Genomic DNA, 13,956 nt, shown 5'->3' on the forward strand with positions numbered 1-13,956 from the left:
TTTAATCATATGGGGAAGTTATTTATTTGCTTGCTTGCTTGTTCATTTGTTTGTTTCATTAGTGCTAGGGCTGGAACTTTTATGGCCTCATATTCTTGCTTGGCATTTGAGGTCAAAGCTGGCATTTTACCCCTTGAATCACACCTTCTGGCTTTTTTTCTTTTTTTTTTTGCCAGTCCTGGGCTTGAGCTCAGGGCCTGAGCACTGTCCTTGGACTTTCTCAAGGCTAGAGCTCTACCACTTGAGCCTCAGCACCACTTCCAGCTTTTTTCTATGTATGTGGTACCGAGGAATCGAACCCGGGTCTTCATGCATGCTAGGCAAGCACTTTAACCACTAGGCCAAACTCCCGGCCCCCCTTCTGGCTTTTTTGATGGTTAATTGGATATACAAGACTCTCGGATTTGTCTGACCAGGCTGGCTTTCAACTGAAATCCTGAGACCCTCGGGCTCCTGAGTATTTAGGATTACAGGTATGAGTCACCAGTGCCTGGAGAAGTTTAGTTTTATATGAAAGTTTTCAGTTCTGTCATGAGGTGCAAATGTGAAAACTGCAGACTGTTCTGTTACTTCAGAACTAGGTTTATTTACCAGTGTGTAACTTTGGATCTGGAAGCACCAGTTATAGGACTGTGAACTACTCATGCAATGTTATCTGCAGTATACTAAAATATGCTTAAACAAGACACACAGGAGGGGCTGGGAATGTGGTAGAGTGCTTGCCTAACATGCATGAAACCCTGGGTTCAGCTGTTCAGCACCACATAAACAGATAAAGCCAGAAGTGACACTGTGGTTCAAGTGGCAAAATGCTAGACTTGAGCAAAAAGCTCAGGCCTAAGGACTGGCACCAAAAAAAAAAAAAGAAAGAAAGAAAGAGAAAAAGAAAAAAAGAAAAGAAAAGAAAGAAAAAAGGTGCACGCACACACACACACACACACACACACACACACACACACCCCAACCAGGTACCAGAAGTACTGCTATCTAGAAGGCTTGCAGAAATATAACCCTGCATTTCCCTAGGAGCGATGGTTCTGTAATCCCAACTGAGTGTGTGAGGCCACTTTATAGAACATAACTACCACAAAAAACAAGAATGCCTGCAGGATGCTAGCTACCCGGGAGCCTCAGATCTGAGGATAGTAGTTTGAAGCCAGCCTGGGCAGAAAATTCTGTGAGACTCTTACCAGCAATTAGCCAACAAAAAGCCAGAAGTGAAACTGTGGCTCAAGAGGGAGAGTGCCAGCCTTGAGCAAGAAAGCCAAGCAATAATACAAAGCTCTGAGTTCAAGCACACACACACACAATGCATGTGTAACCATCATTTTATGGGGCTGGTAAAATGGATGGTTCAAGTGGTAGAGATTTGCCTAGTACAAGCATAATGCCATGAGTTCAAGCCCCAGCATCACGAGGGGAGGGGGGGAGAGAGGGGATCATCTTTAGTCGGGCACCAGTGGCTCATGCTTGTAATCTTAGCTACTCCACAGGCTGAGATACGAGGATTGAGGCTCAAAGCCAGCCTGGGCAGGAAAGTCTGTGAGACTCATCTCCAATTAACTACCAAAAAAGCCAGAGCAAAAGTGTGACTCAAGTAGAGTACTAGTCTAAAGCAAAAAAGCTCACAGACAGCACCCTGGGTTCAAGCTCCAAGATGTGACACCAAAAACAAACAAACAAACAAACAAAACTTATCTTCTGCATGTAACCAAGCCCAGCAACATGAACCTATAGTCCCAGCAATTCAAGAGCTTCATGTAGGAGGATGACTTGATTTCTGAAGTTCCAGTCTAGCTTGGGTAATAGATTGGTAATAAACTAATATATCCTGGAATCACAGTTCCCTAGTTATATAGTTTGACTTCTTCTGTGTAGTACTTTGCTTCCTAGCTCACTCATTTTCTGGGCTTCTCCCTTCCTCTAGGATGTGCTATTACTTCCAAAGGGGCCAGCTAACTTGTATGTCTTGTACGTCTTCTTTGGGATTGTTCTGCTGTTTTGTTGGGATTGCTCAAAGGCAATCTCAACAGAGAACAACCAAGTAACCACAGAACATGCTAGGCTGGTTTTTAAAGATTCCCTTCTGCTATCAGTTCATTTGGAATAGGATAGATCAGGCCTGTCCTTTTCAGGCTGCTTTGAAATTCACTTCTACTGAAGCAACATCCCCTGCTGCCAGTTAGAATTACAATTGGATGAATGATGTCCACAATATCATTTGAGGCGAAACTTGGATTCCCATGTGGCATTTTCTTTCTTAAGTTAAAAGGAACATATATAAGCTGGGTGCAGTGGCTCATGCCTGCAATCCTAGCTACACAGGAGGCTGAGATCTGAGGACTAAGGCCTGAAGCCAACCTGAGCAAAAAATCTGTGACACTCTTACCTACAATTAACCATCAAAAATAAATAAAATAATTAATTAATAAGCTGGAACTGGAGTTGTGGCTCCAGTAGTAAAGCATCAGCCTTGAGTGAAAAAGCTAAAGGAAAGTGCCCAGGCCGAGTCCAAGCTCCAATACCAATACACACACACACACACACACACACCACATCACCACCACCACCAATAACAACATATCCACATTAAGCAATCTTCTCTAACTTTGTTAGCAATAGCTTATTTGTATGTGAAAACTGACTACACCAATTTGTTATTTTTGTTTTTGTTTTTTGCCAGTCCTGGGACTTGAACTCAGGCCTGGGCACTGTCCTTGAACTTTCTCAAGGCTAGCGTTCTACCACTTGAGCCACAGAATCACTTCCGGCCTTTCTGTGTATGTCGTACTAAGGAATGCAACCCAGGGCTTCGTGCCTGTTAGGCAAGCACTCTACCACCAGGCCACACTCCTGGTCCCACACCAACTTTTATCCTGTCCCTGGCTGCTTTCCTGCCTAAGAGCTGGGGAGAGTGGTTATGATCATGGGCCACAAAGCTGAAAAATACTTAAATATTTACCATATGGCTTTTATGAGAAAAAAATCGTCACCCCAATCTACAATAATAATTCTTCATCCTCTTCTCTTTCCCCTTCCTTATCTTCTTCCTCTTCTTCACTCTTCTTTTTATGTACATATGTATGCATGAATGTATGTATGTATTTATTTATTCTTTGGTCAGTCCTGGGGCTTGAACTCAGGACCTGAGCACTGTCCTTGGGCTTTTTCAAGGCTAGCATTCTACCACTTGAGCCACAGCACCACTCTCAGCGTTTTCTGTTTCTGTGGTACCAAGGAATTGAACCCAGGGCTTTGAGCATGCTAGGCAAGCACTCTTACCACTAGGCCATGCTCCTGGCCCCTCTTCTTCCTCCTCTTCCTCCTCCTTCTCCTTCTTCTTTCTTCCTTTGTTTCTTTCTTTCCTTTTTTTTTTTTTTTTTGCCAGTCTTGGGCTTGAGCTCAGGGCCTGAGCACTGTCCTTGGACTGTCTCAAGACTAGAGCTCTACCACTTGAGCCTCAGCACCACTTCCAGCTTTTTTCTATATATGTGGTACTGAGGAATTGAACCTGGGTCTTCGTGCACGTTAGGCAAGCACTCTACCACTAGGTCAACTTCCGGCCTTCTCCTGTCTTTTAACAGTACTACGTCTAAACTTAAGGTCTCCTCCTTGTTAAGTGAGTAGCTGCACCACACCTCTGGCTCTGATTCTTACTATTTTTCAGATAGGGTCTCACTTTCTGCCAGGCACCCACCTGAGTGTGATCTACCTGGACTTCTGGTAGCTAAGACAGAAGACAGGTGCAATCATATTCAGCTCTGCGTTGAGAAAGGGTCTCAGAATATTGTTTTTGGTCTCTAAACATAAATCATGAGCACTTAGCCTTGGTTTAACATCTCAAATAAAAAAGATTTTAGAAGAAAGCATTAAGTTTGTGGTCCAAAACCATAGTCTACTTGCTTTATGAACCCTGGTAATTCATCAGCTAATGCCTTTGGGTCTCATTTTGCACTTGTCAAATGATTATAATAATGTTAATTTGTCAGGCAGTGTAATACATATTGAACTAGAAGCAAAAGAAAAAACATGTAAGTGCATATTACCAAAACATCTCCTGAGGAGATAGGAATGGGATTTGGTGATAAAGGACCTGCTAAGCATGAGACTCTAGTTTCAATCACCAGCACCACAAACCAAACAAACTCTCTTTTTTTTTTTTTGCCAGTCCTGGGGCTTGAACTCAGGGCCTGGGCATTGTCCTTGGGTTTTCTCAACGGTAGTGCTCTGCCACCTGAACCACAGCACCACTTCCAGCTTTTTCTATGTATGTGGTACCGAGGAATAGAACCTGGGTCTTCGAACATGCTAGGCAAGCACTTTACCACTAGGACACACTCCTGGTCCACAAGTGCATTTTGAACTAAGCTCATGAAAGCTCTACAAACAGACAAAAGAACTGACTATAGAGGCCAGAAGTGTGGCCTAGTGGTAGAGTGCTTGCCTAGCATCCACGAAGCCCTCGGTTCAATTCCTCAGCATTACAGAAAAAGCTAGAAGTAGTGCTGTGCCTCAAGTAGTAAAGCTCTAGCCCTGAGAAAGCCTAAGGACAGTGCTCAGGCCCTGAGTTTAAGTCCCGGGACTGGCAAAAAAAATGACTATATAAACTCCTATGTCATTCAGTCTCTTCATACAAACCATTGTCAACTCTCACAAGCTGCCTACCAAGGCCTAGGCCTCCAAAGTAGAAACTGCTGTCTGACTGGAAATGCCTTCTCCCAATGTACAATAGCATAGATGATAAGACAAAAGCCTAGAGCACCTTGAGGCTGGGAGTTTGGCCTAGTGCTAGAGTGCTTGCCTAGCATGCATGAAGACCAGGGTTTGATTCCTTGGTACCACATACATAGAAAAAGCTGAAAGTGGTGCTGTGGCTTAAGTGATAGAGAGCTAGTCTTCTGCAAAAGAAGCTTAATTGTGCTCAAGTTCTGAGTTCAAGCCCTAGAACTGGCAAAAAAAAAAAAAATAATAGGACACCATTTTTCTTAAGTTAAAAATGAAAGGTTGAATGTGTTCTTCATTCTCTAGAGATTATATCAATATTTTCTGCGGGTAAATGTCTTTTAGTATAGTGGCTCATGCCTGTAATCACAGCTACTTAGGAAGTTAAGATTCAGAAGATCAAAGTCTGAAGCCAACTTGGGCAGTCCTCAAGACTCTATCTCCAATTAACCAGCAAAAAGTCAGACTGCAGGTGTGGCTCAAGTGGTAGAACAGCAGCTAAGCAAGCAAGACATGCAAGCTCAAGAGCCTGACTTCAAGACCCAGTACCCCCCCCCACACACACTGTTAACAAAAGAGATTCCACATACTGCAACAGATGAATCTCATAAGCTGCATCAAGAAAAGATTCCTTTTGAAAGTATTATAAATGAAAGAAATGCCAGATGACAACTCATTCCTATAATCTTAGCTACTCAAAAGGTTGAAAATTGAGAAGCCTGGTTTGAAGCCAGCTCTGGACAGATAAATCCATGAAACTTTTATTTCCTATGTACCAGCAAAATCCAGAAATGAGGGCATGGCTCAAGTGTTAGTGCCAGCCTTAAGCACAAAAGCTATGTGAGAGCATGAGGTCCTGAGTTTAAGTCCTATAACAGTGCAACACACACACACACACACACATACACACACACACAAATAATAATAATAGAAAAAAATTAAAAGAGAAAGGTATTCATTATGGGACTAATGTAACTATAACCCCTCTGTACATCACCTTTACAATAATTTAATAATAATAATAATAGAAAAGAAAGAATCCAGTCACACACACATGCAAATGTATTATAATTTCATTCTTACGAAATTTCCAGAATAGCAAACTCTCTAAACACAGAAAATAGGACTGGGAAGGTGACTAAGTAGAGTGCTTGTCTAGCATGCATAAAGCCCTGGGTTCCTCTGTCACATAAACAGAAAATGCTAGAAGCAATGCTGTGACTCCAGTGGTAGAGTGCTAGCCTTGAGCCAAAGAAATTCAGGGACAATGCACATGCTCTGAGTTCAAGCCCTGGTACTGGCAACAAAACAATTTAAAAATAAAGGCAGAAAATAGATGAGCAGATATTAAGATCTGAGCAGGACAAAAATGAATGTTATAAACAATCATGACTTTCTTTTTCCAGTGCTGGGAATGGAACCCAGGACCTCACATATGCCAGGCAAGTACTATGCCACTGAACTATACCCTTATCCCTAACTGCACACTGTAAGTAGGTGAATAGTAATGTAAATGAATTATGCTCCAATAAAGCTGTTAAAAGGCAAAACAAAACAGATGGTGGCACTTGCTTACTTGGGAGATAGATGAAAAAGGATCATTTGAGCCCAGAGTTCAGGCCAGCCTGTGAACATTGAGAGAATCCATCTCAAAAGACAAAATGAAATAAAACAAAACAAAAGCTTCCAGCCAGGAGCCAATTGCTCACATCTATAATCCTGGCTATTTGAGAGGCTATGACCTGGAGAGATCCTAGGCAGGAAATTTCAAAAGATTTTTATCTTTGATCAACCAGCAAAATGCCAGACTGGAAGCATGGCTCAAGTAGTAGAGCACCAGCTATGAGTGAAAAAGCCACGTAAGATCTCCAAGCCCTGAGTTTTCTAATGAGGTTCTGAGGTAAAGCCTCAATAAAAGCAAACACACACACACACACACACACACACACACACACACACACACACACACACACACAAAACTCCTACACACATAAAAACAAACCCCCCAGAACAACACTAACAAAACTTGAATGTTTTTGAGGTAACTCTCTATGGTCACCGATTCTGGATCCTGGTTTTTGTTTTTGCTTTCAAGGTAGAACAAGGATCTCATCTCTACCACTACAGATTAAACAACCTCTTGTCTCCATACCTGTCTTACCCTTACTTTCCAACGTCTACCTTGTTTTACCTTTGCCAGAAAAATCTGGGTTGGCTAGAAGAATCTGGTTGGATAGATTTCTTCCATGAACTTATTTGGTATGAATTCCAGTCAAATGGAAAAGTATAATTCCAGGCCCTGGATATAGATCAGTGGTACAGTACTTGTCCAGCATGTGTTAAAGTCTTGAATTTGATTCCCAGCCAAGACAAGGGAGGGAGGGGAAGAGAGAGAGGAGGAAAAGGAAAAAGGGAGAGAGGGAAGGAAGGGAAAAAGTATGGAGGAAAAGAAAGAGATAGAAAAGAGGCAAGAATGGAGGAAGACAAAAGAGTAAGTCATGTCTGTTAGTCCTACTCCCTTTCTGAGGAAAGTGCCTGATCATCCTTCTGCTCTGTTTGCTCTGAGCCTTCTTTTTTAAAAGCCACACAGACGTGGAACTAAAATTGCTTGTGCTGTCACACCCAGATTGACTCCTTAGCTTCTACTTTCATTAGGAGGGCCTAATTTAATGTCTCACACTTCTCACTGGGATGAAAATCCTTCTAAGAGAGGAAACTCTTCATTCACAGCCAAAGAGGTGTCTGTGAAAAGCTGGAATTGTAGGCAAAACGACCCTTGACGTGGCTGCTGTGGAAGTGAGAAAAGGGAAGATCTGAGATTTTACGAGTCAGTAAGCAAAGGTGGGTTCACGGTATGAATCACTATATGACTGAGTTGGCTTATTGTTAACAGAACAAAATAACACAAAACTCGTTGCTGAGCACTAGCAGCTCACACCTGTAATTCTAGCTACTGAGGAGGCTGAGATTTAAGGATCTTGATTCCGAAGTCTCTTATCTCAAACACAAAGAGCCAGAAGTAGAACTGTGTTTCAAGTGGCAGAGTGTTAACCTTAAGCAAAAGAGCTCAGGAGTGACTCCAGGCCTCATGTTCATGTCTTAGAAATGGGAGGTGTGTGCAAGTTTGTGCACACACACACACACACACACACACACACGCACGCACGCACGCACAACATCTAACTAGGCACTGGTGGCTCATGCCTGTAAATCCCCATGACCCACAAAACAAAACAAAACAAAAAAGACAAGATTTATCAGTGGGCTATCTGTAATCAACAAACATGGAGGTGTTACAATGTAGATTCTAGTATTTAGCTCCAGATTCAGAGTCAGGATTTTTGGGGTGGAGTCTACATTTTTAATCACTCTCTCCATTCTTGGATGACTGCTGCACTTTCGAGCTCTCTAGGCATTCCGTGTCCACTAGTAAGATGACAGCAAACATTCCTATCATGACTTCACCGAGATTAGCATAGCAACATAAAGATCTTTGAAGTGAATGATTTATTTATGTTCTTGGGATTTCTGAATCCCAATCTTATTCTTGCTAATTTTGTGAGTGCAAGACAAAGAAGAAAGAAAAAGTCTAAGTATTTGTGACTAATCATTTCTGCTATTACAAGCATATGATCCACCTAACTCCCCCACACAAAAGTTTCAGCTTCATTGTTTTGTAGACATTGAAATGTCTAGATTTAGCTTACAGCTACAGAAGGGTTTTTTGTGAGTGGTGTGTATCTGCTTAGGTGCTATCTTATAAAATCACCTAAAATAAGGCTTCATTGATGAGAAGTAAAAAGGCAGGTCACAAACAATTTATCATTACTCTAACTTTGTAAATATAGATATGTAACAAGAGACTGGAAGGAAACATCCAGAAAGCATCATTAAGTTTCTGTGTTATGATTTTTGCTCTAATTCCTTTAAAATACTGTTTAGTGTGTGTGTGTGTGTGTGTGTGTGTGTGTGTGTGTGTGTACCAGTAGTGAGACTTGAACTAAGGGCCTATGCTCTCTCTAGGCTTTTTCTGCTCAGAGCTGGCATTCTACCTCTTAAACCACATTTCCAGTTCCAGCTTTTTGCTGGGTAATTACAAGTGTCTCTGGGATTCGTCTTCTGGGTTGGCTTAGAACTGTGATCCTTAGATCTCAGCTTCCTCAGCAACTAGGATTACAGGCATAAGCCAGTGGTTCTTAGGATACATTTATGCTTATTTTTACAAGTGCAAACTTATAATAAGCATATGTCTCAAAATATTGACTTCTCAGTATATGTCATCATTATCATAACTTCAATTTACTAGGAAAAGAAAGAATCTGTATAGTGAGGACTTGAAGGTATAGCTTATAGTTAAAGTCCTTGCTTAATATAACATAACTATATCTATAGGCCTGAAATCCTAATATAATTGAAAAAATTACTTCTAAACTTTATGGGTATTATCCATATAGTTTTAACAGCTGTAATTCTAGCTTGCAAATTTGAGCCCTAATTTTTTCTGCAAAGCATCAAAATTATTTTAAAAGTTACTTAAAAAAAATAAGTTGAGTGCCTAGTGGTAGAATGCTTGCCTAGCATGCACCCAGGTTCAATTCCTCAGTTCCACATACACAGAAAGAGCCGGAAGTGGTGCTGTGGCTCAAGTGGTAGAGCTCTAGCCTTGAGAAAGCCCAAAGACACTGTTCAGGCCCTGAGTTCAAGCACTAGGATTAGAAAAAAAAATTTAAGTTGAGCGTGGGGAGTGTAGCCTGGTAGTAGAGCGCTAGCATGCTTGAAGCACTGGGTTTGATTCCTTCAAATCACATACATAGAAAAAGCCGGAAGTGGTGCTGTGGCTCAAGTGGCAGAGTGCTAGCCATGAACAAAAAGTGTCCAAGGACAGTGCCCAGGCCTTGAGTTCCAGTCCCAGGACTGGAAAAAAAAATTAAGTTGACCAGGTGCCAGTGGTTCATGCCTATAATCCTAGCAACTCAGGAAACTGAGATCTGAGGATTGCTGTTTAAATCCAAACCAGGCAGAAAAGTCGGTAAGACACTCATTTCCAGTTAACCATCTAAAAGCTACAGATTAAATGATAAAGCACTAGCCTTGAGGGAAAAAGTTCAGGGACAGCTCTGAGGCCTTCAGTTCAAGCCAAGAATTAGCACAGAAAACAAAATAACCCCACTAAGTTGATATGACCCATTCCCGGTCATGTCTGGCTTTTTATGGTTAATTAGAGATATGAGTCTCTTGGACTTTTCTTTTTCTATTTTATCTAGCCACAAGTTATTTCAAAAAACAGATCATTATCTCTGCATACAAGGCCTCTATTTTACTTTTCTTATTTTCCTTCTTTCTTTCTTTCTTTCTTTCTTTCTTTCTTTCTTTCTTTCTTTCTTTCTTTCTGTCCTAGGGTTTGAACTCAGGGCCTGGGCACTGTCCTTGAGCTTCTTTTGCTCAAGGTTAGCATTCTACCACTTAAGCCATAGTGCCACTTCAGGCTTTTTCTGAGCATGTGGTACTGAGGAAAATGCAGGGCTTCATGAATGCTAGGCAAGCACTCTTCTACTAAGCCACATTCACAGTCCTTTATTTATTTGTTCCAATTTTAGGCTTCAAACTCAGGGCCTCACACTCTTTTAGCCTTTTTTTTGCTTAAGGCTGGTGCTCTGCCACTTAGCCACACCTCTACTTCTTCCTTGTCCCTTTTAACACTTATCCTTTGGGTTTCGGGTGTAGCTCAGTGGTTGGGTGCTTACTTTATATTTATATAACCCTTGTTTCAATACCTAGCCTCAAAGAAACCTATAAAAAGTTGTTTCTTTGAATAAAATTCATAGAAATGATTTTTATTAGCTCAGAAGTCATATCTTTTTTCCATATTAGAAGTTATATCTTTATGGATCTTAATATGTAACATATTTCCCTTTGCCCTTCAAAACACTTCATTATCATAAGCCCTGTGAGAAAGTGCTGAGTTCCTAAGAAATGGTTTTTCTTAAGTATTTCACTATATTTCTGTTGCCTAATGATGTTTAAGTTATCACAATGCCAGGCACTAGTCTAACCAATTTAAGTATATGAAATTATCATTTTTATGTAAACCATTTAAGTACACACTCTGTATGAAAATATAAAATAAACCTCCCTAACACAAAATAAATTCTAAAACTTTCAGAAAATAAATCAATTCATTTCAAAAGAGTTTGAAAGAAACAGAAATGTTAGCTATGAAAGGAACAGTATCTTTGTTTTTGTAGCAATATTTAGATTCTTTTCTCTTTTTAAAATTGTTATTTTAAAGGATGTACAGAGGAGTTACAGTTACATATGTCAGGTAATAAGTACATTTCTTTTTGGACAATACCTTCCCCCTTCTCTCAGCATATTTAGTTTTTGTACATGAGAAAAAACTAATTTAAACAATTAATGTCCCTCTAAGACTTAGAAAGAATGGTCCTGTAGCTATGCTTTTATCTGATAGTAGTTTCGAAGTAGATTAACTGAATAAAAGGTTTCTAAATATTAAAAACAAAAAATTAATGTCCCTTGATTTTAGGAGCAGGTTTTCTTAAGTATTAGGAGATTTATTTTACCTATATGTCTCTTCCTTAAAAATGACCATACACAAGTTTAAAAGTCCAATGAAAGAAGTAGGCTGAAGACTGAGAAATGACAAGGCTTTAAAAAAAAATCAGTTAAGATATCATGGAATAAATGACCTACCTGATTTCACCAAACACATCAAACTGAGGAAAAGATATAGCTTCAACATATGGATCTGGAGAGATGAGATGTGGCATTCACGGGGACGATCTACTTCGAAGAGCCTGGGTGAGAGTTTCCACTTCGGTTGGGCTTTGCTTACTGGGAGCTCAGATCTCTAATCCAGAGGTGTGGTGACAGCAGGAAGCCGGGGGTGGGACTGTGAACCCTACAGACAGGGTTCCACCCCTTCAGAGCCCTTGACTCCTCCCCCTTTTCAATACAAGGTCAGGTGCTTTCTACCTTACACAATTTTATGCAGATCTGAATATAATTTGCATTTGAAGGATGACGAGTTCAAAATAGTTTCATTCTTTGTGGGAGGTTTATTAGTTGTTTGGCTTGGGTGTGTTGAAATCAAGTGTGAGCTGAAATCTTCCCTCCACTCCTTATTGTGAATGAAATGACAATCCAGTTAGTATTCTGTTGGCCTGAATTCACAAAACCACTTTTTAAAAAAATGTTAATTGATAGAGGATAGTCCTAGATTTTTATTAAATGCATTTTGTTATGTCTAATTATATTTGCAAAATATATCTATGCATCAGATTTTTTAAAACAAAATTTTTTGTACTATATTTAAAAGTAATATTAGTCTCGTTCCTTTTTCTTCATTTCCTTCTTCTTTCTTTCCTTTTTGTTCCCTTCCTTCCCTCTTCCTTTCTTCTTTCCTTTCCTCCCTCCCTCCCTCCTTTCTCACCTCCTACTTTCTTACCTCCTTCTCTTCCTCTTCCTCACATATTTCCAAGATAGTTAAATGGACTAAATGAGAAAATATAGCTGAATCCTTAGTTTCATGGCTATTCCAGAGCAAGGCCTTCTTCTACCAATACTACCTACCTGCTCACACAACCAGAATGTCCCCTCCTTTCCACAAGGTAAGCTAGCCTAAAAACCTAGTTACTCAGATCTCAGCATCTGAGGACTGGGGCTCACCCTAGCTCAAGCAGACAAATCTGGGAGATTCTTGGGCATAAAACAACAAACAAGCAAGAACAGAAGGCCCTGGATTCATGTCTCAGAATACACACACACACACACACACACACACACACACACACACACACACACTCAGATTCATTCCTGTTTGGAGGTCTCTTCATGCTGTAATGAATTAATTAACCTCTTTGCTGTGTGCTTCTTTCTTCTTCCAGTGTGCACAAGTACATAGGAATTAGGGACCGAACCTTTCCCTTCTTTTTCATTACTGGGTACAGTATTTAGTCTTAAATATAATTCCCAAAGGGAAAAGGAGAAGCCAAACGAAGAATGGGTATGACTGTAATGGATTAAGGCAAAGAGCTAAGGGGCTCGTGCCTATAGTCCTAGCTACTCAAGAGGCTGAGATCTGAGGATCAGGGTTTAAAGACCAACAGGGCACAAAAGTCCAAGAGACTCTTACCTCCAATTAACCACCAGAAAACCAGAAGTGGTGCTGTGGCTCAAATGGTAGAGAAGTAGCCTTGAACTGAAGACCTCAGGGACAGGTGCCCAGGCCAAGAGTTCAAGCTCCCATGACTGACAAAAAAAATAAATAAATAAAAATTATCATAAAGAATGTTAAAGTTGTGTGTACTTAGGTGTGCTGGTGCTGTCGTTGTAAATCTAATCCACAGCCTCAGGCACACAAGATAAGGGCTCCACCTTTGAGTTATAGTCCTAACCACACAGGTGGTCCTTTATTAATGGAAACATTCTGTACACAAGCAGAGCCAGGAGTGTGGCCTAGTGGTAGAGGGCTTACCTAGCACCTATAAAGCCCTGAGTTCAATTCCTTGGTACCACATACACAGAAAATGATGGAAGTGGTGCTGTGGCTAAAGCCTTGAGAAAGCTCGGGGACAGTGCCCAGGCCCTGAGTTCAACTCCAGGACTGGCCAAAAAAAAAAAAAAAAAAGAAAGAAAGAAAAGAAAAGAAAAAAGGAAAAAAAATCTACATAAGCAATAAGATCACACAGAACTATGCATGCATATAATATACGCATAAGATATAATATACATACATGCTTACATGTTGCATGAATAAAATCCAAATGAGGTCTTTGGATTTTACCAATGTCAAGTTTTTGGTTTTGAAAGTACACTTACCAGCTAAGCAAGATGCTAAAAGTTGAGGAAAGAAGGTTAAGGGATTCAAGAACTTCCTTGTACTTTTTGCCAGTTCTGGGCTTGAGCTCAGGGCCTGAGCATTGTCCTTGTACTTTCTCAAGCTCTACCACTTGAGCCTCAGCACCAATTCCAGCTTTTTCCTATGTGGTACCCAGGAATCGAACCCGGGTCTTCGTTAGTGCTAGGCAAGCACTCTACCACTAGGCCAAACTCCCGGCCCCTCCTTGTAGAATATTTGCAATTTCTTTTAAATATGGTGCGCTAACAGATTGTGCTACTGGAGCTCCTATTTTTGCAACTTCTGTGACCCAATAATCATTTCAAAATAAAATGTGTTTAAAATATTTTTTAAAAAGGTCAACTCACAATTCTTTG

General features: G+C 40.5%; 1 protein-coding gene across 1 annotated transcript in view; it reads right to left on the reverse strand.

Annotated features, from left to right (window-relative positions):
- Nucleotides 1-11,591, reverse strand: part of Liph (lipase H) — a 37,944-nt gene extending 26,353 nt beyond the window's left edge. Inside the window, exon 1 of the mRNA XM_090331611.1 lies at nt 11,434-11,591. Within this exon, the coding sequence (XP_090187737.1) occupies nt 11,434-11,482 (49 nt within the window). The 5' untranslated portion in view covers nt 11,483-11,591. The remainder of the gene's footprint in view (nt 1-11,433) is intronic.
- Nucleotides 11,592-13,956: the final 2,365 nt, after the last annotated feature.

This window comes from Megascapheus bottae, chromosome 1, assembly GCF_031878675.1.
Source record: "Megascapheus bottae isolate mThoBot1 chromosome 1, mThoBot2.hap1, whole genome shotgun sequence".
Lineage (NCBI taxonomy): Eukaryota > Metazoa > Chordata > Mammalia > Rodentia > Geomyidae > Megascapheus > Megascapheus bottae.